Source organism: Mytilus edulis, chromosome 5 (genome assembly GCF_963676685.1).
Source record: "Mytilus edulis chromosome 5, xbMytEdul2.2, whole genome shotgun sequence".
NCBI classification, from domain to species: domain Eukaryota; kingdom Metazoa; phylum Mollusca; class Bivalvia; order Mytilida; family Mytilidae; genus Mytilus; species Mytilus edulis.
This window is the reverse complement of record NC_092348.1, coordinates 32,513,037-32,534,827: the sequence shown is the minus strand read 5'-3', so window position 1 is coordinate 32,534,827 and position 21,791 is coordinate 32,513,037. Positions and strand designations below refer to the sequence as shown.

At 31.4% G+C, this 21,791-nt stretch overlaps 1 protein-coding gene and 1 long non-coding RNA gene across 3 annotated transcripts in view; one reads left to right on the top strand and one right to left on the bottom strand.

Annotated features, from left to right (window-relative positions):
- Positions 1-20,455, top strand: part of LOC139523473 (E3 ubiquitin-protein ligase RNF166-like) — a 32,947-nt gene extending 12,492 nt beyond the window's left edge. The window contains exons 3-7 of one of the 2 annotated variants that reach the window (XR_011664623.1): positions 546-649; positions 8,927-9,041; positions 11,023-11,130; positions 12,805-14,025; positions 14,962-20,455. Coding sequence is in view for 1 of the 2 variants with exons in the window: in XM_071317535.1 (XP_071173636.1) it covers positions 546-649; positions 8,927-9,041; positions 11,023-11,130; positions 12,805-12,870 (393 nt within the window). In the remaining variant the exon portion in view is untranslated. Of the gene's footprint in view, positions 1-545; positions 650-8,926; positions 9,042-11,022; positions 11,131-12,804 lie in introns of both variants that reach the window. The other variant, XM_071317535.1, reaches the window with a different exon arrangement.
- On the bottom strand, positions 1,395-4,514 carry LOC139523474 (uncharacterized). The gene is made up of 2 exons (XR_011664624.1): positions 4,385-4,514; positions 1,395-3,595 (listed from the first exon to the last, which is right to left on the bottom strand). It is a non-coding gene; the product is annotated as an uncharacterized lncRNA (long non-coding RNA).
- Positions 20,456-21,791: the final 1,336 nt, after the last annotated feature.

Here is a 21,791-nt window from a genome sequence, read left to right as displayed (position 1 = left end):
GAATTTTTGCATAGAAAGTCATCTTTATTGTATGTTTGATTCAGTCTGAAATCATTTTCTGTAAGTTCACAAGGAATCCTCTTGCAGTGGCGGACTAAGAAATATTTATAAGTGGACGCTCACTGGCTGCCTTAGAGGTGACCCACTCCAGTCATGCTTCAGTGATTCCCTAAATAAACAATAAACAACAACACAATGCCACTGTCCCCTTCCCCCCAAAACACACGGAACAGGATCTGCTAACCCCTCCAGAAACACCTGAGATCACCGTGAGTTTTTTTGGAAGGTTTTGTGTTGCTTATATATAATTAGTCTTTAGTTTTCTATGTTGTGTTTTGTGTACTATTATTTGTCTGTTTGTCTTTTCTTTTTTATCTACCGGTATGGCGTTGTCAGTTTGTTTTAGATCTATGAGTTTGAATGTCCCTCTGGTATCTTTGCTCCTCTTTTAAAGAATCAGCTTTTATGGTTCAGTAATACAATGAAAGATTTTATATTACTATACATTTAGTTTTGCTGTCATTAACAACACTTGCTTTTTTCAGATGCCAATAATACAACATAAAGCACATACAGCAGTTTGTGATATGGTCGATACATCTTTACCTAAATTTAGACCAGTGAAGGAAACATCCCAACCTATTCCCAAGTATGTATTATACATGTAACATGATTGATATTCTAGCAGATAAAAGAAACTGTGCATTTTTCAATATTTAGCTTTTTTTTAAAGCATTAACTTTATATCTTTGCCATTAAGATAATTAAATAAAGTATTTATTTTCAGAATGTCAGAAAGTATATGATTTCTCTTTTAACTTTGCCATGGTGTCAAAAGATTATGAAGAAATGTTTTATACTTTCATGCATTAAAACATTTCATGTGAATGAAATAGTGAAAAGGAGCATGTGCCCAGGAATATTGATAAAGTGAATTTCACCAGATATGTATGAAAGCATTATTTCTTAAAAGATTTTGGGCCATTAGAACATGTATAAGTTTGAAAATTAGATTAGTAAATGTGTGGCAATTTTTTTCAGGATGCTCAGTTTTTATACTGGCTAGTAAAAGACTTGCTTGAATCCTCTTATAATTTTAAATTTTGAATTGAATATGAGTTATTTCCCTTTTTTGGGAAGTATACTGTTATAATAACTGATTCTCTACAGTTTAAAGCAATGGTGAGAAATAAATATTAAGCAGCTTGATATGTGTAATTTTCATATTCAAACATTTCAAGTTTTATAATTGAGTTTTAAGTACAAGTATTGTTGGAAGCAGAAAAACCTTTATTGCATATTCAATGTGCGCAATGAATATAATAATATTCGATTCTGTTTTGTTTCATTGCTCCGTAAGTTTGATATAATCAACCACAAAAATGAAATTTGTCTAACTATTTGTCATGTCATTTAATCAACAAAAAACAATCAACATTAACAAACAGGCCAATAAGGCAAAACTTGATGACCACTGACTGAAAAATCAACTGTGAATGTAAAAAAAAATCTAGCTGCTGGGCAGATCTATAACAGCTCAATGAACAATATTTGAATAAAACACTGTTAATTGAAAAATGTTGATGTTGACATCCAACACAGTATCCTTAAGAACAAATGCCAATTTATAACTGTAAATTCCTTGAATTTTGGTTTTCATTGCATCTGCTGATACTTCTGACATTACTGATGATACATAACAATCTAATTGGAACATTCAATACATTTGGATCAGTTCACCATGCAATCTGAAAAATAAACTTCAACAGCAAACATTTTGTTTATTAACAGAGGGAGGGTGTGTTGTAATGTTGTGGTGAAAATTTGTTATGGAATGAAAATGAGGGGCTTCAAATCTTTTGTATGTTTTGATTTAAGGTTATGTAAAGATTTAGATGTCAAAACGTTAATAATAGAATGTACATTTAAAACAGGGTTAACAGATAAATGAATTTACTTAAGTTTTTGTAACTTCATTGGGGTGTAAAAGCGTTGACCGAAGTACATTTTGTATGAAGGGCAGAAGCGCTTCATTCTAAAAATGTGTGCACGGTGAACGCTTTAACAACCCTATGAAGTTACAAAAAGAAGCATTCAATACTTATAATTACATTTTTTAGCTATGATCATGAAAACATGAATTTTATAATTGTTTTATTTAATTCACCTGTGCACTTTATTGTGGGACCATGTGTTATCATGAATGATAAGTTTTATTGAGTAATGCAATTGCTTAAGGAATAACATGTGATGGCCAGTTAGCCAATCAGCATAAAGTATTACAATTAAACATACATATAATGTAATCATAATGCAATAAATAAATTGAATTATTAGATCATTAAATTTTAACAATAATTTCTACATTTATACTAAAGATATTTAGTTTATAGGATATATAGTATTCATATTGTCATAGGATGGCTTCACAGAAAAAAATATTAAAATAGCCTTTTAAGACTTCATAATTATTTGGACTAGCTAATGATATAAGGTGCACAGTCTTCTCTGCTTTTTATCTGTCCTGTTTTTCTAACTAAAACAGAAAACTATATCATATGTGACATATATACACTACAGTATCAGATACAACCCAAGACTTGTTAATTATTGGTAATACATGTATTAATTATGTGGAAAACAAAAGACCCTGGAATGGTGTAATTTTTAATCATCTCCATTGTCTATATGTATTTTATACATATATATAAAGCTGAATTTTTTTCTTGTTTTAGCCATATACTGGCTAACAAATTGAACCTCATTATTATTTAGTAGTATAGATTAGTGTAGATATGTACATGTATATTTCTGATTACCTCCCCTTAAAAGTCTTGTTCAAATTTTTTATGTAAATTTCAGAAAACAAGTTTTTGAATTCAATTTAAATCACCTTAAATAAATGTGCTTATAAAATATTCTACAGGTGACATTTTAAATGACCCATCTTATAAAGAGAACAATCAATATTTGTTCTTTTTTTCAATGGTTTATACCTGTGACAGGTGTTATATAACATTTTATAGATCATTTTAGCCCATATGTGTGAGCTGATACCAATTTAGTACGCACGACGAAACGTGTTTTTAAAATAATATTTCTGCTGACTCCTTACCTAGTAAGTAAGGTTTCATAAACTCATCATGTAAAAAAGTATCTAAGTATTGTATTTTAGATGTGTGTTTCCTTCGTTAAATGACTCTGTGTCATTCAATTAAAAAAAATGAAAAATCCAAGTTGAAGAGAAATGTAATTAAACCCAAAAAAACTCAACATCTCACTGTTCTAAGACTATGAGTTAACTGTTTCACTTACTTAAAATTCAAAAGTCAACTCCTTGCCAAAGTTAGGTGTCTGTTTGGCAGTGCTGGGTGTATAAATATTCATCTATGTCTGGTCATTAAATCTGGTGTAAAGCTTCATGTAGAGAAAGGGCCAGGCTCTCTGTAATTAAAGAAATCTTGCAACAATTGTTGGGTCCATAGGTGACCGTTTACAATGCTCAAATAATTTCAGTCCCTTTCCAATAATCCCTCATTTTCCAGTAAGGGTTATAACATTCAACAGGGAAATAAATAGTCATATTTTTCAAAATCTGAAATGAAAAATATATTTTTTAAGACTTTATTTCAACAATGATTAGTAAATTGAATCAATTAACAGCTTATTCCATCCAAGAAAAGAGGGAAAAAAAGAAAAAGGCAAACAATACCTTGTTGAATGGCTGACTGCCATGCATGATCATATATTTGACCCACCATAACAATTGATCAGGAAATAGTAAGAATTATACAGTTATACACTTTGATGAATGTAACCTTACGACTTGTTAGGTTTATTGTCTGGTTATTGTATTTGAAATTGATTAAATCTCTTTTCAAGTACGTTATATATAAAAAATTACTTGTGTTAGTAAAAAGGATATAAAATCCTGCCCTAAGCCGTGATCATATGAAATTATGAAGTTGAACACTTATTAACTGTCTGTGACAAATCGTCATTAATTTAAGAGTAAAAGCAGTTTATATAATTCTTAAGGTGGTATGGGAGTATAAATTAAAAATGATAGAAATTATTCATACTTTCCAAAATGTAGTATAAATTGAGATATGTTCAAAATATAATAAAACTGATAGGTCATCAACCATTTTCACAAGCTACAGGTTGTTTTAATTGGATTATACAGGAAAAAACATCATTATGTGATTAGAAGCTAAACTAAATGATAGAATTGTAAAATGAAATATGAGAAGATAGCTTCTAGAAAATGTTTCCAAAATATATGTTAGCATGGTAAATTTAAAATATATATATATTTTACTTCATAAGTTGAAGCCTTGTAAAAGTGATATTATACATAAATTGAAAGTAGATCAACACTTACAAATTAAAAGATTGTTGTAAGATAGTTCCTTCACTTTCCTCTGTTGTGTTGAAGTATTTGTGGAGAAAGTATTAACCACTTTACTCTGGTTTCATTACTTTTATGTTTTACATTTGTGTTTGAATTTGAAATTACTTTATTCTACATAAATGAATAAAAAAGCATTCAATTTATTTGAAATTCAAAATTTTCTGCTCTATAGAGTTTTCATAAATAAAATCATTAAAATTGCATCAATATTTGATGAAATGCAATGTCATTTTGAAACAACGCCTATAATAAAATGTTACACTTCACATCCTACCTTTGATAGAGACTTGCATAATCAGGCTTTGAAAGAAAAAAAACTGCTACAGGCTGTAATTTAGATACATTATATATGAATTTCATTGCAAATTATAATTACATTTTATAAAAAAAAGAGCAAATAGCTGCTGTATTTTGGAAACTGACTGTCTGTGTTCAGACTCAGCTCTAATGAAATATATAATGTGTCATCTCAAAAAAAACCCCAGCTTTCTTAAATAAAAAAAAGGGAATCACATACTTTTTTATGTAGATATACAGACTTATTAAGAAGGGGTATAGTTAAGATACTGTTGTCAGGTCATTAAAGATTGCATATTTTGGCTTTAATTTTGATTCACTATAGGGTCTTTGCATCAGAATTAAACACATTTATTCTAAAACCAGTTGTTGGCATGACATGGGTTATGTTTATCTCATATATTTCATGATGGTATAATACTAAACCCCTAACTAGAGGGATTGTACCTGATATTCATATGATAAAGACAGAATCTTTCAATCAGTTTAATTGAGGTCTTGAGCTGCCATGTCAGTAACTGCTAGTAGTCTGTTGTTATTTATGTATTATTGTCATTTTGTTTATTTTCTTTTGTTTCCTATTCTGACATCAGACTCAGACTTCTATTTAACTGAGTTTTACTGTGCGAACTGTTGTGCGTTTGAGATCTCAAAAAACATGTTTAACCCTGCCACATTTTTGCACCTGTCCCAAGTCAGGAGCCTCTGACCTTTGTTAATCTTGCATCATTTTTAATTTTAGTTTCTTGTGTATAATTCGGAGTTAAGTATGACATCCATTATCATTGAACTAGTATACATATTTGTTATGGGGCCAGCTGAAGGACGCCTCCAGGTGCGGGAGTTTCTTGCTGCATTGAAGACCCATTGGTGGCCTTCAGCTGTTGTCTGCTCATGGTTGGGTTGTTGTCTCTTTGACAAATTCCCCATTTTCATTTTCAATTTTATACAAAATACCTAGTATTTCTTTTTTGTTTGAACAAATCTGTCATAAAAACTTGGCGGGATGTTTTCTCTCAGTATATGTTCTGCATATAAATGTGCCATAAGCCCATTTTAGACTAGTTACTATGATAAACCTGGAATTTCTTTACTAGTCACATATGTTTTGGGTTTATCTGTGAGTCCTGAATTTTCTAACCATTGTACTAATGCTGCAATTTAGCCTTTTTTGTGCTGATGCAACATAAAGTAATTACCAATCAATCAATCTAAGACCCCGTTTACACTTGTATGAAAGTGAATCAATCTTTATTTGAATCGATCTCAAAAAGACCAGTTCGCGTTTACATTGCACAAGCAAGATAGATCGAGATCGATCTTATTTAATCCAGTGCTTTTACACTACAACATAAAAAGAATTGGTCTGACAATCTAACCTTATATTTTGTAAACAAATAATCCTAAAAATTTAATATTAAAGGAAATTCTGCATCTCGCATCCACTGCAAAATGATATAGAAAATAGTTTGCTTATTGGGATTTCGTATGGATTTAATCAATATCATTTTGGTTCATATATCACAAGTCACTAAACAAAGATGTATGTGTAGACTATCGCTAAAAACGAACCATCAATGCGTTTGAGGATGAGGATTTGCAATGGATTTAGAAGATAATCCCAAAACAGCATGAACAGCAGGATCTATGTTTACTTTTCTTATTCCATTCATCGTTTGGAAATACGTGTTTTGCCTACAAACATGTGCAGATTTATTTTCAAATCTAAATATATGACCCTGTTTACACTGACATAAAAGATCGATCTTTACTAAGATCTATCTTTGGTCCAGTGTAAACGGGTAAGATCGATCTTCAATCAGACTTGAAAAGTCTACCTCTAAAGGTCAGGTTTTTATAAAAAGATCGATCTTATTTGAATTGATCTTTTTTTTTTTTGGTGTAAACGCTTGGATCGTTTGCCATCGATCTTTTTTCAGGTGAATGTTATATTTAGATATGAAAATAAAGGTCAGATCGGTTCTTTTTATGTTTTAGTGTAAATGCACTGCAATGTAAACGCGAACTGGTCTTTTTATGCCCCACCTACAATAGTAGAGGGGCATTATGTTTTCTGGTCTGTGCGTCCGTTCGTTCGTCCGTCTGTTCGTTCGTCCGTCTGTCCCGCTTCAGGTTAAAGTTTTTGGTCAAGGTAGTTTTTGATGAAGCTGAAGTCCAATCAACTTGAAACTTAGTACATATGTTCCTTATGATATGATCTTTCTAATTTTAAAGACAAATTAAACTTTTGACCCCAATTTCACGGTCCACTGAACATAGAAAATGAAAGTGCGAGTTTCAGGTTAAAGTTTTTGGTCAAGGTAGTTTTTGATGAAGTTGAAGTCCAATCAACTTGAAACTTAGTACAAATGTTTCCTATGATATGATCTTTCTAATTTTAATGCCTAATTATATTTTTTACCCATTTTCACGGTCCATTGAACATGGAAAATGATAGTGGGAGTGGGGCATCCGTGTACTTTGGACACATTCTTTTTTTTAAGATTGATTTAAATAAAGATCAATTTAATTTCGTTGCCAGTGTAAACTGGGTCTAACATTCACCTCAAAAAAGATCGATCACGGCATTTACACCAGAAAAAAGATTGATTCAAACATAGATGGGTATTACATCTATGATTCAAATAAGATAGATCTTTTTAAAACCATGTGCACCTCTGGAGGTAGACTTTTTAAGTCCGATTGGAGATCTATCTTTCCCGTTTACATTAGACCATAAATCGATCTTTAATAAAAGGATAGATCTCAGTAAAGATCGGTCTTTTTTGCTAGTGTAAACGGGGTCTTACTATCATCACAATTTGTAAGAGAAATTTTTTTTTAACAATGTGTCAATGTTTAATTATTTTGGTCTTTGTGCAATCAAGACCATGAATAAATTTGTTTATACTGCTGTTCATAATGCTGACTTCATTTTGTCAACATTACCAATTTATATTTTGTGTAATGTTAATTTCAGGTCTTGTCACTTATCTTCTCAATCTTTGACTTGTTCGGGGGCTGGGACTTAAATTCCTTTTTATTTTCTGGCTATATCTCTTCTGTAGCCATTTTTAGCTACATCAGAATAATCCAAAAAAATATCAGCTTTTCATATTAGCCATTCCTTGGTTTCTAAGCCTCATACAAAAAAGTAGACATTGTATCCTTCAACCAAATATTGTATAATATAACTTACCGGTATTTATTTTGACTATTTCCCTTCAAACATCATATTTATGTTTTTTTAAGGATACTTCCAGGGTTGATATTAAAAACAAAAGTTAACATTTGAAGTGAAAGTTTTATTCTTAAATATCTATCATTGAAATAATATCAAGGTGAAAGATTATTATTAGGTCCTTCCTTACAAAATATCGAGACTTAACAAAGGAACTTCAAAAACCACCTGGTTGATACACATGTACATTAAGGGAGGTTATGTTCATTCTATCCATTATCATTGTTAAGAAAACATCATAAACAAAAATTGAATCAAATAATTTTCATTATTCTCATGCACAGTTAACATACCTTTAAAGGTCCATAATAGCTATCTAATTCTTTTGCACGTATTTTTCACAAATTCACCATTTGATTTATAACATACTTAAGTTTATATCCAAATGCTATCCAATTCAAAACAGTCCAAAAGATACAGTTAACAATACAAGGACTGATAATAAATAATATATTCCAGCATTTTGTGCATATTTAAGATTAGATACCATCTAATTAACCACTAATACAACATGTGCAAGCAAGATGAATTTTGAAAAATGCCTATAGTTTTTTGAGCCAATACATGTATAAACATAAAAAAACATGAATTGACCAGATAAGCATGTGCAGTCATAAAATGATACAGTTTTTAGGTTTGTTTGATTTCATCACATAGATTCAAAACAACTGTAAATCATCATTTTACCAGTGTTAGAATTATTTTTTGTTGTTGAACTAGTACACATTTTGCCAAGGGGCCAGCTGAAGCCGGCCTCTTGTGCAGGATTTTCTCGCTGTGTTGAAAACCCATTGGTTGGCTTCGGCTGTTTTCTGCCCTTTGGTTAGGTTGACACATTCCCCATTTCCATTCTCAATTTTATCTCTTATGAAAATGGATTGATATTTATGCATCATTGTTGTCTTAAAGTCAATGCTATTTTGACATGATCGTGTATTTTTCTAATTAGATAATAATACAATGTATAATTTTAGGGACCTACCGAACAGATCTACATTTTCTTGTCCTTTCTGTGGTGAAGCAAACTTGGATACAAATGGAATGGTTAAACATTGTAATGAAAACCATGCTAGCGAATCTTCAAATGTGGTAAGTCTTTGAAATCTCAATTAAGAAATCATGTCACTGAAATTCAAGTGTGAAAACATGTAAACAAGGCTCAAATATGATCACTGCAATAGAAAACATGTAAACAAGGCTCAAATGTGATCACTGCAATAGAAAACATGTAAACAAGGCTCAAATGTGATCACTGCAATATAAAACATGTAAACAAGTCTCAAATGTGATCACTGCAATAGAAAACATGTAAACAAGCTTAAAATGTCACCACTGCAATACAAAAAATGTAAACAAACCTTGATCTGAGAACACTGTAATTGAAAACATGTAAACACACCTTCATACATAATAAACTACTACAGAAAACATGTGTAAACAAACCTTTAGTTGTAAACACCTTCTTCAGAAAATCTGTGTAAACATACCTTTAAATGTGAACACCTGGTACAGAAAACATGTGTAAACAAACCTTTAAATGTAAACACCTTCTTCAGAAAATCTGTGTAAACAAACCTTTAAATGTAAACACCTTCTTCAGAAAACATGTGTAAACAAACCTTACCATGTGAACACCTAGTACAAAAAAACATGTGTAAACAAACCTTTAAATGTTAACACCTGGTACAGAAAACATGTGTAAACAAACCTTTAGTTGTAAACACCTTCTTCAGAAAATCTGTGTAAACATACCTTTAAATGTGAACACCTGGTACAGAAAACATGTGTAAACAAACCTTTAAATGTAAACACCTTCTTCAGAAAATCTGTGTAAACAAACCTTTAAATGTGAACACCTTCTTCAGAAGCATGTGTAAACAAACCTGAACATGTGAACACCTGGTACAGAAAACATGGGTAAACAAACCTTTAAATGTAAACACCTTCTTCAGAAAATCTATGTAAACAAACCTTTAAATGTTAACACCTGGTACAGAAAACATGTGTAAACAAACCTTGAAATGTTAACACCTGGTACAGAAAACATGTGTAAACAAACCTTTAAATGTAAACACCTTCTTCAGAAAATCTGTGTAAACAAACCTTTAAATGTGAACACCTTCTTCAGAAGCATGTGTAAACAAACCTTAACATGTGAACACCTGGTACAGAAAACATGTGTAAACAAACCTTTAAATGTTAACACCTGGTACAGAAAACATGTGTAAACAAACCTTTAAATGTAAACACCTTCTTCAGAAAATCTATGTAAACAAACCTTTAAATGTTAACACCTGGTACAGAAAACATGTGTAAACAAACCTTTAAATGTAAACACCTTCTTCAGAAAATCTGTGTAAACAAACCTTTAAATATAAACACCTTCAGAAAATCTGTGTAAACAAACCTTTAAATGTTAACACCTGGTACAGAAAACATGTGTAAACAAACCTTTAAATGTTAACACCTGGTACAGAAAACATGTGTAAACAAACCTTTAAATGTAAACACCTTCTTCAGAAAACATGTGTAAACAAACCTTTAAATGTTAACACCTGGTACAGAAAACATGTGTTAACAAACCTTTAAATGTAAACACTGCAATAGAAAACATGTAAACTAACCTTTATATGTAATCAATGCTATATACCAGTACATGTAAACAAACATTCGAATGAGAAGACTTCAATTGATATCAAGCCTTATACGTGAACACTAATGGAAAACATGCAAAACAGCCTGATATTTATAGGAAAACTGCCACAGAAAACATATAAACAAACCTCGGACATGATCACTGTAATGAATCACTTGTAAACTAACCATTAAATGGGGACATTGCATTTGTGAGCAAATCTAAAAATGTAAATTATACAATGAAAACACGTATACAAATGTTCAAAGTGGAAAAATTCAATTGAAATCATTTTAAACAAAACCTTCAACACTATTTGTGACAAAACAGAAGAATTTAAATTAACAACAAAAAATAAATTAAAAAAGAATGTTTAATTCAGTACATGTATTAGTAGTCAGATTTATAACATGCTATTGTTTTTCTTGATAACAGGTGTGTCCTATATGTTCATCAATGCCCTGGGGTGACACCAGTCAAAGAAGTGTAGATTTTATGCAACATTTGAATCTACGACATAAATTTAGTTACGACACCTATGCAGTAAGTTTATTTATAGAATAATACGAGAATAATGTCAAAGATATGTTGTTATAGAATGAAATTCAAAACAGTGTGGCTGTGGCCATTGATTGACACATTAAATTCATCCATTGACTGGGACAATTTACGTGAACGTTTGTTTGTAACGACCATTGTTCACTGTGTACTTTTTAAAGACACTTAAACTATGGGGTCACCAAAGGTTCTCAACACCTTAATAAAGTAATTCGAAAAAATTAATCAGAAATAACACGATGTTTTGATTTATATCAATTATATAAATCAAAACATAAAGGTTATTCCTGATTAATTTTTCGAATTATTTTATAATTAAAGGCGTTCAGAAACCTTTGGTGACCCCACAGTTTAAATGTCTATCGTAGGTACGTCGTGAACAGTGGTCGTTACAGACAAACGTTCACGTAAATTGTCCCAGTCAATGGATGAATTTAATATGTCAATCAATGGCCACAGCCACACTGTTTTGAATTTCATTCTATTGTATTTATATACACATATTTCTAGTATGACAACTGTTAAAGAATAAAAACACAATTTCTCTTAATTGGTTAGCGTTACAACAGAAAAATAACTATTTCAGTCAAGGGAGACTACTTTGAGATTATCCTACTACATTGATGACCCATGGAGGAGTTTCAGTTATTATAAGTGTTGTATGATACTCCATCTAGGCTTTGACTGAATATCAACTGAGGAACATTGCTTCACATATTAACTTTTATGACACCATAAGATATATGAAATAAACAAGTTTGCATATTGGCACTGAGATGCTGACCTAAAATAGGATGTCAATTTTGTGAAATGAAATTTAAAAAAATAAATTAAATCTTTTTGAGGTTATTATAAATAATATTTAAACATAATTTTGAATATTTCATTGCTGATCCGTAATCATCCAATGATTCATAATACAATCTTTAAGAATAAAACCACTAATTCATGGCCCCATTGTTTTCTATGTTAATTTCTGTAAATTCAAGCATTAATGGCTCATTCATCTTCTGTTCAAATAAATTGGCAGTTATTTCATGTCAAAACTTTACCTTATCTTGACTTGTGCTGAAAAAAATCAATATTCCTTTAATTGCATTTAGGGGTGCACTGTTTCCAGAAGTTTGATTGTACAAAAAGGTACTTCTGATCTGTGTTCTATAATAGTATTTCTTTTATCATTCAAAGAAATTTTTAACAAAGTTTCTATAGTTATCCCAAGTCTTTAAGCTTCCATTTGATACCAAAGTTACCCAAATATTTTACTTATTGACAAAGTTACAGCTGTGGGTAGGAACTGTTTTGTTTAGAATATGTACTACTTTTATGTATGTTCTATTCAACTTTCCCAAGTGGGATATCCCCATGAGAGGAGTAGACTTGATTCTTTAAATTTTCCAATTCAGGATTTGGATGTCTCAAAAGAGACATTAAGAGTGTTATGAACTTATGACAACATTTTATTACATATATTTACCCTTTCAAAACCTCTGAATGAGTTTGAGATGAGTTATCTCCCTTTGTTAGTTAAATTCCTAAGGATTTTTTTGGACTTTTGCGCCTGAGAATCTATTCTAGATGCAACAATAAAAAATTGGGTAAAATTATGTCAACCAACATTTCAACTTTCAACAATAAATCAATTAAACTATTTTTCAGGATTTTTCTTTGGATGACGATCAGATGTTAGAGAGGGCGCTGCAAGCATCATTACAGGATGTGTGATAAAGGATAGTTGTAATAATTTATACTGTGTTATATTGGAATGATAAATCCAGTTGAGAGATATTTTCAGAATGCCAAGACCAAAAGTTCTATGTCTGTAATGTCCATTAATATATGTCTTGCTTCCATTTCATATGAAACTGTAGAGCAGTTTGTTAAATCATAAAAATTTCACATGAAGGTTCTATCAAATCTTTATATGAAATATTCAGTTCTATTCAAATTCTTTTTCAATCATATTCGTAATGAGAAATTTCATAGGGTTCCTTTAATAAGAGCTATGATGGCTTTCAATTGTACTTCAGTGGTTTTTGTAGATTTGGATGAGCTATACAGCGCCTAAAAAAAATAAAAAAATATTGAACTTATAAATAGCTGCATAGTTTTATTTTTGTTATACTATTGCTATGGATTCATTATTATTTGTCAGATAATAATTTTCCTGGATTTCTTTTGAACAGTTGAACCACAAATTCAAATGTTCAACAAACTTCAAATATTGTCTTACCTTAAGCTTGTACGCAGACATTGGTAAAGCCACAAAATCAAATATCCACAAAAATGCAAATTATCCTCAATCCTTGAAAATTGGTACCAATGAAAATAAATGAAACCACAGTTGAGTTCCCTTGAGAGCTCTCATAAAAAGTAAACAACAAATTATAAATAGATAAATGATATAGTTTGGAAGCTGTACTTTACTAGGTCTGCCGTAATGTTGAGTAATATACTGAAGCTAGATGAAGAATACTGTTCCCACTTTAGTGTGTGATGTACATTTTTTTCAATTTATGCTGTTGATTTGCTGTGATTTTATCATGCTGCCCCTGGCATAGCTTTTTTTGTCAATTTTGAATTTTTTTTTGTGTCTGTCAATTTTTTTGCTGTTTATTTAAGAATTAGATGCTTCTCTTTTTAAAGGTTTGGAGAAAGTTTTGGCCATGTGCAGAAACATAACATTTTTAAAGTATGAAGCATGGAGATATAAAATGTGCTTCCCTCAACACTTTCAAATTAGGGTCTTGATAGGGTCCTTCATTTCTGAGTTCTTTAATTTTTGTAGGCCATATCTGAATATTATTTATACTTTTTGCACATTATTTTCTCTTCCTTATCATTGAACACCTCATTATTCTGTATTTTGTATTTGTTTTGGTCCATTTTTAACCGGATTTTTGTGACAAAAATGTCGATTATTGATTTGGGGATGTACGGCGGGCGGGCGGGCGGTCGGGCTGTCGGGCGGGCGGGCGGCAATCAAATGTTGTCCGTGCATTAACTCATGAACCGTTCAACCAAAGCTTTTAAAATTTTAATATGTTATTTCTGACAACTATACGAAGGTCAAGTTCAATAATGGCGATTTTGACTTTTACCGTTCAGGAGTTATGGTTCTTGAAAGATTGAAAAATGGAGTTGTCCGTGCATTTATGCATGAACTGTTCTACCAAAGCTTTCCAAATTTTAATATGTTGTTACTAATGAAAGAATGGAGGTCAAGTTCAATAATGACGAATTTGACTTTTACCGTTCAGGAGTTATGGTTCTTGAAAGATTGAAAAATGGAGTTTCCAGTCGTGTCCGTACATTTATGCATGAACTGTTCTACCAAAGCTTCCGAAATTTTAATATGCTGTTACTGATGACAAAATGGAGGTCAAGTTCAATAATGACGATTTTGACTTTTACCGTTCAGGAGTTATGGTTCTCGAAAGATTGAAAAATGGTTTTTCCCGTCGTGTCCGTGCATTTTCTCATGAACCATTCAACCAAAGCTTTTGAAATTTTGATATGTTGTTACTGATGACAAAATAGAGGTCAAGTTCAATAATGACGATTTTGACTTTTACCGTGCAGGAGTTATGGTTCTTGAAAGATCGTTAAATGGCGTTTCCATTCAGGTTGTTGCATTTACTCATGAACCATTCAATCTAAGCTTTTCAAATTTTAATATGTTGATACTGATGACAAAATGGAGGTCAAATTTGATATTGACGATTTTCACTTTCACCATTCATCAGTAATGGTTCTTGTGATATTGCCAGGACACAAATAAATGTTAATAAATCCGGTTTGCTGTCGTTGTGACAGCCTCTTGTTCTCTATTCTTTTAATTTTTGCCAATCTATTTTAATTCAATTCTGTAAACCCCTATCCACACCCTCTTTAAATCCCCTCAAAACAGATGATTCTTAAATTTTCTCCTATCATTTAAATGCCAAAATGAGGAAATTGCAAGTTGAAGTAGTTTTAGGTTTGTTTAATTTTTATGAATTCATATGCATTGTAAATTGTTACATTTTCACAAGTTTAGAACATGTCTATTGCCTTCATACACCATGTGATCTTTGTCCCCAACCAAAATATGGGAATCCTATATAACATTCATATTATATAATTTTGTTTCTTCATTTTATATGGAATTGTTTATATTCATTCCATAGTATCTTGTTCATCCTTAAGAAACACATGTAGTATATGCTGTGTATATTATATCAGACATGTAAACAAAACCTGATATTTAAACTACTGGGGTCATTTAGATCCTTTAGAGCACATGAGTTCACTCCCAGTTTTTGTTTTGTTGCTGTCTTTGGTTTTCTGTGTAGTGTTTTTTGTGAACTTGTTGTCGTTTTGTTTTTTTCCGCTGGCATTGTCAGTTTTTCCTAAACTTGCAAGTGTTTAATGTCTCCTGGGTATGTTCCAACTTATTTGTTGAGTTTTAGACTACATGTGAATCTGTTATATTTGTTTATCAATAGGTAATTTTTGACTGACTATATTAAATTCCATAATTTGTATTTATGCACTCAATTACAAGTTCTAGAAAGTATTTATATATAAAGTTGTAATTTCTTAGAGATGAAACTTATTTTGTTTGCATTCAAATTCTTAGAGCTTTTTGAATAAATTCAATAGATGATAACAGATAGATAAAATATATAATTCTACAACCAAACATAAAACATAAAAAACATAAAAAAACATAAAAAGAGGGTTTTGGATTTATTTTAGTCCAAATAATTATGACGTATATCTTGAAAGGCTTTGACCCCTTACAGCATTGTAAGTCTTCTTAGCAAAAAAAAAAATTTAATAGCCTTTCAAGACTTCATAATTATTTGGACTAGATTTATTAAAGCTCAGACAGGGATTCTTATCACCAATATGAGAAAAAAACAATAAATTGATTTATAAAATTATTTTTATGATCAGAATGAATAATAAATTCTTCAGACCATTTAAATTCAAATGAATTTTATCATTGTTTTTCTGATAGCCTACTAAGGTAATTTTGTAGACTTTTTTTTACTGTCTTTGCTTTGAACTTATTTTTAGCTCACCTGACCTGAAAGGTCAAGTGAGCTTTTCTCATCACTTGGCGTCCTGCGTCTGTCGTCCGTAAACTTTTACAAAAATCTTCTCCTCTGAAACTACTTGGCCAAATTCTACCAAACTTGGCCACAATCATCCTTGGGGTATCTAGTTTAAAAAATGTGTGGCGTGACCCGTCAAACCTACCAAGATGGCCGCCATGGCTAAAAATAGAACATAGGGGTAAAATGCAGTTTTTGGCTTATAACTCAAAAACCAAAGCATTTAGAACAAATCTGACAGGAGTAAAATTGTTGATCAGGTCAAGATCTATCTGCCCTGAAATTTTCAGACGAATCGGACAACCTGTTGTTGGGTTGCTGCCTGTGAAATGGTTATTTTAAGGAAATTTTGCAGTTTTTGGTTATTATCTTGAATACTATTATAGATAGAGATAAACTGTAAACAGCAATAATGTTCAGCAAAGTAAGACCTACAAATAAGTCAACATGACCAAAATGGTCAGTCGACCCCTTAAGGAGTTATTGCCCTTTATAGTAAATTTTTAACAACTTTAACAATCTTCTTCTCTGAAACTACTTTGCCAAATTTAACCAAACTTGGCCACAATTATCATTGTGGTTTACAGTTTATAAAATGTGTCCGATGACCCAGCCTACCAAACAAAATGGCCGACATGGCTAAAATTAGAACATAGTGGTAAAATGCAGTTTTTGCTTTATATCTTTGAAACTAAGACATTTAGGGCAAATCTTTCAAGATTTTAATGTCCATCAGAATAAGATATATCCCCTCACAAATTTTCAATTGAATCGGACAACCTGTTGTCGGGTTGCTGCCCTAAAATTGGTGATTTTAAGGAAGTTTTGCAGTTTTTGGTTATTATCTTGAATACTATTATAGATAGAGATAAACTGTAAACAGCAATAATGTTCAGCAAAGTAAGATCTACAAATAAGTCAGCATGATCAAAATTGTTAGAGGACCCCTTAAAGAGTTATTGCCCTTTATAGTCAATATTGAACAACTTTTCGTCATTTTTGTAACTTGTATAAAAATCATTTCTAAAACTACTTGGCCAAATTTAACCAAACTTGGCCACAATCATAATACTAGGGTATCTTTTTAAAAAAAAAGTGTCTAATGACCCCGCCTACCAACGAAGATGGCCAACATCTGTAAACACATTAACAGGTGAGCGACACAGGCTCTTGAGAGCCTCTAGTTTTAAGATGTATTGAATATAACATGTATAAGTTAAAAGAGATGTTTAGTATATAAAAACCTATTAATATGAAATAGTGAAATAACAATTCGCTTTTTGCAGCCGAAAAGGTTCAATTTTGTCAAATTACACTAAGAAACATTGATAATTAGTTATTCACTTGCAAGTGAATGAGTCAACCTCTTTAAATCCGTATTCAGGTGAACTTCAATTTACCCCCTAGCTAAAGATTGACAACGCATGCATTGTACGTGTACTGGTTATTTAAAGAAAAAGAATGTTAACAATGAAAGTTAAACTACGGTAAATCATTTGATTACTATTTGATGCACATAAAATCATTCTTATACGGTTAAGAGCAATGAGAAACATCTATTTTTATACGACCGCAAAAATTGAAAATTTTTTGGTCGTATATTGGTATGACGTTGGCGTCGTCTTCTGCGTCGTCGTAGTCGTCCGAATACTTTAAGTTTTCGCACTCTAACTTTAGTAAAGTGAATAGAAATCTATGAAATTTTAACACAAGGTTTATGACCACAAAAGGAAGGTTGGGATTGATTTTGGGAGTTTTGGTCCCAAAATTTTAGGAATTGGGGGCCAAAAAGGGCCCAAATAAGCATTTTCTTGGTTTTCGCACTATAACTTTAGTTTAAGTAAATAGAAATCTATAAAATTTTGACACAAGGTTTATGACCACAAAAGGAAGGTTGGGATTGATTTTGGGAGTTTTGGTTCCAACAGTTTAGGAATTAGGGGCCAAAAAAGGGCCCAATTAAGCATTATTCTTGGTTTTCGCACCATAACTTTAGTATAAGTTAATAGAAGTCAATGAAATTTAAACACAAGGTTTATTACCATAAAAGGAAGGTTGGGATTGATTTTGGGAGTTTTGGTCCCAACAGTTTAGGAATAAGGGGTCCAAAGGGTCCAAAATTAAACTTAGTTTAAAAAAAAATTAAATTCTTGGGGTTCTTTGATATGCTGAATCTAAAAATGTACTTAGATTTTTGATTATTGGCCCAGTTTTCAAGTTGGTCCAAATCGGGGTCCAAATCAAACTTTGTTTGATTTCATCAAAAATTGATTAATTGGGGTTCTGTTATATGCCAAATCTAACTGTGTATGTAGATTCTTAATTTTTGGTCCTGTTTTCAAATTGGTCTACATTAAAGTCCAAAGGGTCCAAAATTAAACTATGTTTGATTTTAACAAAAATTGAATTCTTGGGGTTCTTTGATATGCTGAATCTAAACATGTACTTAGATTTTTGATTATGAGCCCAGTTTTAAAGTTGGTCCAAATCAGGATCCAAAATTATTATATGAAATATTGTGCAATAGCAAGACATTTTCAATTGCACAGTATTCAGCAATAGCAAGAAATCTTCAATTGCACAGTATTGTGCAATAGCAAGAAATTTTCAATTGCACAGTATTGCACAATAGCAAGAAATCTTCAATTAGCAAGTATTTTCAATTGCACAGTATTGCACAATAGCAAGAAATATCTAATTGCACAATATTGTGCAATAGCAAGAAATTTTCGAAAATTGAAGTTATCTTTCTTTGTCCAGAATAGAAGTTGAATCAACTTAAATCATTGTTTTATACAATATACAATGTATATTCACTTTTACTACCAACTGATAAATTAAAACAATCTTTACCAAGTTCAGTGATAACAAGCACCTTTTTTACATTTTAATATTTTATGATGTATTTAAATGAATAGTTATTGTTGCAAACTCCATTAGAAATTTGAATTGAGATCAGTTTTGGAATAAGAGAAAGGGGGATGTGAAAAAAAAATTGGTGGGTTGGGGGTTAAATTTTTCTCATTTCAGATTTCATAAATAAAAAAAAAATTGTCTTCAAACATTTATTTGAGAGGATTAATATTCAACAGCATAGTGTATTGCTCAAAGGCAAAACAAAAATTTAAAGTTCATTAGACCACATTCATTCTGTGTCAGAAACCTATGCTGTGTCAACTATTTAATCACAATCCAAATTTAGAGCTGAATCCAGCTTGAATGTTGTGTCCATACTTGCCCCAACCGTTCAGGGTTCAACCTCTGCGGTCGTATAAAGCTGCGCCCTGCGGAGCATCTGGTTAATCTATAAAATCAAATCAAACAGACCTATAAAATTCCAATTGCACATGTTGGTTTAATCTATTCATATCTTTAATTATGTTTACATCGCTTATATGGTCATCTGAGGTCAAATCGATAGTTAATTAGATTGTGTCTGGACTAAAATACACACGAAACGAACCTATATATTATCTACCCCATGCTCTGTAAACTTTTTATTTTAGACTTTTGATAGTTTGGATAAATGTTTTACATTGTTATAAATCATATATGAGAATTTGAGTCAAATCGGTGACCATGAATTTGACAGCTAGTGCCCCTTTAACAATTTTCAATTAGTAAATTACTTATTTACTTATTACTTATCCTCTTCATCCCTAGTGGGACATAACGCCACAACACACGGCCTGTCAATTAGTATTTAATAGGGTAAATTATTTTTCATCACCCAAGGCTATATTTGTTTATTTAATGTCTACCCTAACTTATAAATACCTGGTTTAGTTGTGTGCTAATATTAATATGTATTTTCGACTGACTGTGATTTTGTTTTGTTTTATTTTGTACATACTATTTTGATTTGTTATTTATTATGAACATTCACAAGGTAAAGTTGTAAGTTTTCTGAAGCCTTGTCTACTTATATCTGTCTAAAAAATCATCTGTGTTTTAGAGTCATATCTTGGATTCACATTGTGTAAACTGTAGATAGTAATATGCAAGAATAGTTATACATACTTTTTGTACACTATGTATCAAAAGGTAAAAAAAAGTATAACTTTGCATTACAGGTCAACAGTGCTAATTCTTATGTAATTTTTTTGTGAATTGTACATGTTCATCTAATATATGCCATATGGCCTTTTTGTTTAACGATAATTGTGTATTATTAAAGAATCATGCATTAATAAAAAATGGAACACAGATTTTGATTGTTAGATTTTTTGTTAGTGTTGGATTGAGAATAAAAGAGTGTAGTGTATCAAAACCAGGATACAAAATGTTGAAGTCTTTTTGTAATTGTATGAAGAAAAGGGGGGATTTGTGTAAAAACAAATCAATGATGATTCATTAGCCCCCAAAAAATGCAGGATCGATTTGTTGAAACAACTGATCATGAACCTTTCTGTTGAAAAAAAATGTTTCCCATGTATATCCACTTTATATTCTTGGTTTTAGTTTATAAGATTTTTTTGCAATTATGTCAGTGTCATAAAACATGTTTTATCTGAGCAGAAATATGTCATTTCTAATGGACAATGTTTGACCAATTTTATAGTGGTTTTTTTAAAGGCAGTGCTTTAAGGCCTGACTTTCAAGTCATGAGGTTAATCTTTTCATACGCAATCTATGCAGGGGGTCTTTTGGCCAGAAAAAGATCCGGAAATGTTCGAATTTCTCCTCTTCTTTTTATGGTATGATATGGTTTTTGTTTCTTTCATTTACATTGGGGACTAAAGAAACGATCAGTGTGTATTGTTCGTTTTATAGAACTTGTTATTAATGTGTATTTTGCATTATAAGCAGCCAACCTGACTACAAACTATCATTATTTGTATTCCGTGTGGAAAGAGGTCGGGTCAATTTCGAGTGTTATCTGAGATCTAAAGATTTTTTAATTAGTTCAGACGTTGATATAACAATGAAAAGTCGACTGAACATGATTAATATTGCATCTTCTATAATTCAAAGCGGAATTCAGTTTATAAACGAGAAACCGTAAAGCGTTTTCAATTTCGGTATTAGTTATGTATGTTGTCTACGTATTATCCTGGTTCCCGGTACTACGTTCCGGGTATTAGCTATTTGATATATCTGATGTGTAACATTACGATCAGGTACCAGTCAATCTACGTGTGTATGCACAGCAAAACGGACGCTCCACTTTGACTATGGTTTTCGTGGAGGTATCTACCAATGAATACCATCTCTCCAATCCTCTGTCACTCTTGGGGGTCTTGAAATGTAGTGTTTTGTTACTTGTTGTTTATCAACTGATGTACGTGATATTGTGCTTTTGTGTTTTATCTATCATGTCTGTTTGTTTTGCTAAAGAAATGTTGTTAATATAATGGAATTCTATATGACTCTCGTATACAAGTGAGAGGCTTAGCTAGTAACACAACCAGGTTAAAACCATTTTCCACATAGGAAATGCTTGTACCAAATCAAGAATATGACAGTAATGATTTGTTATCAATTCGTTTGGTGTATTTGTGTTTGTGATCAGTTATATATATTTTTTTCACAGGCACTTGTCTC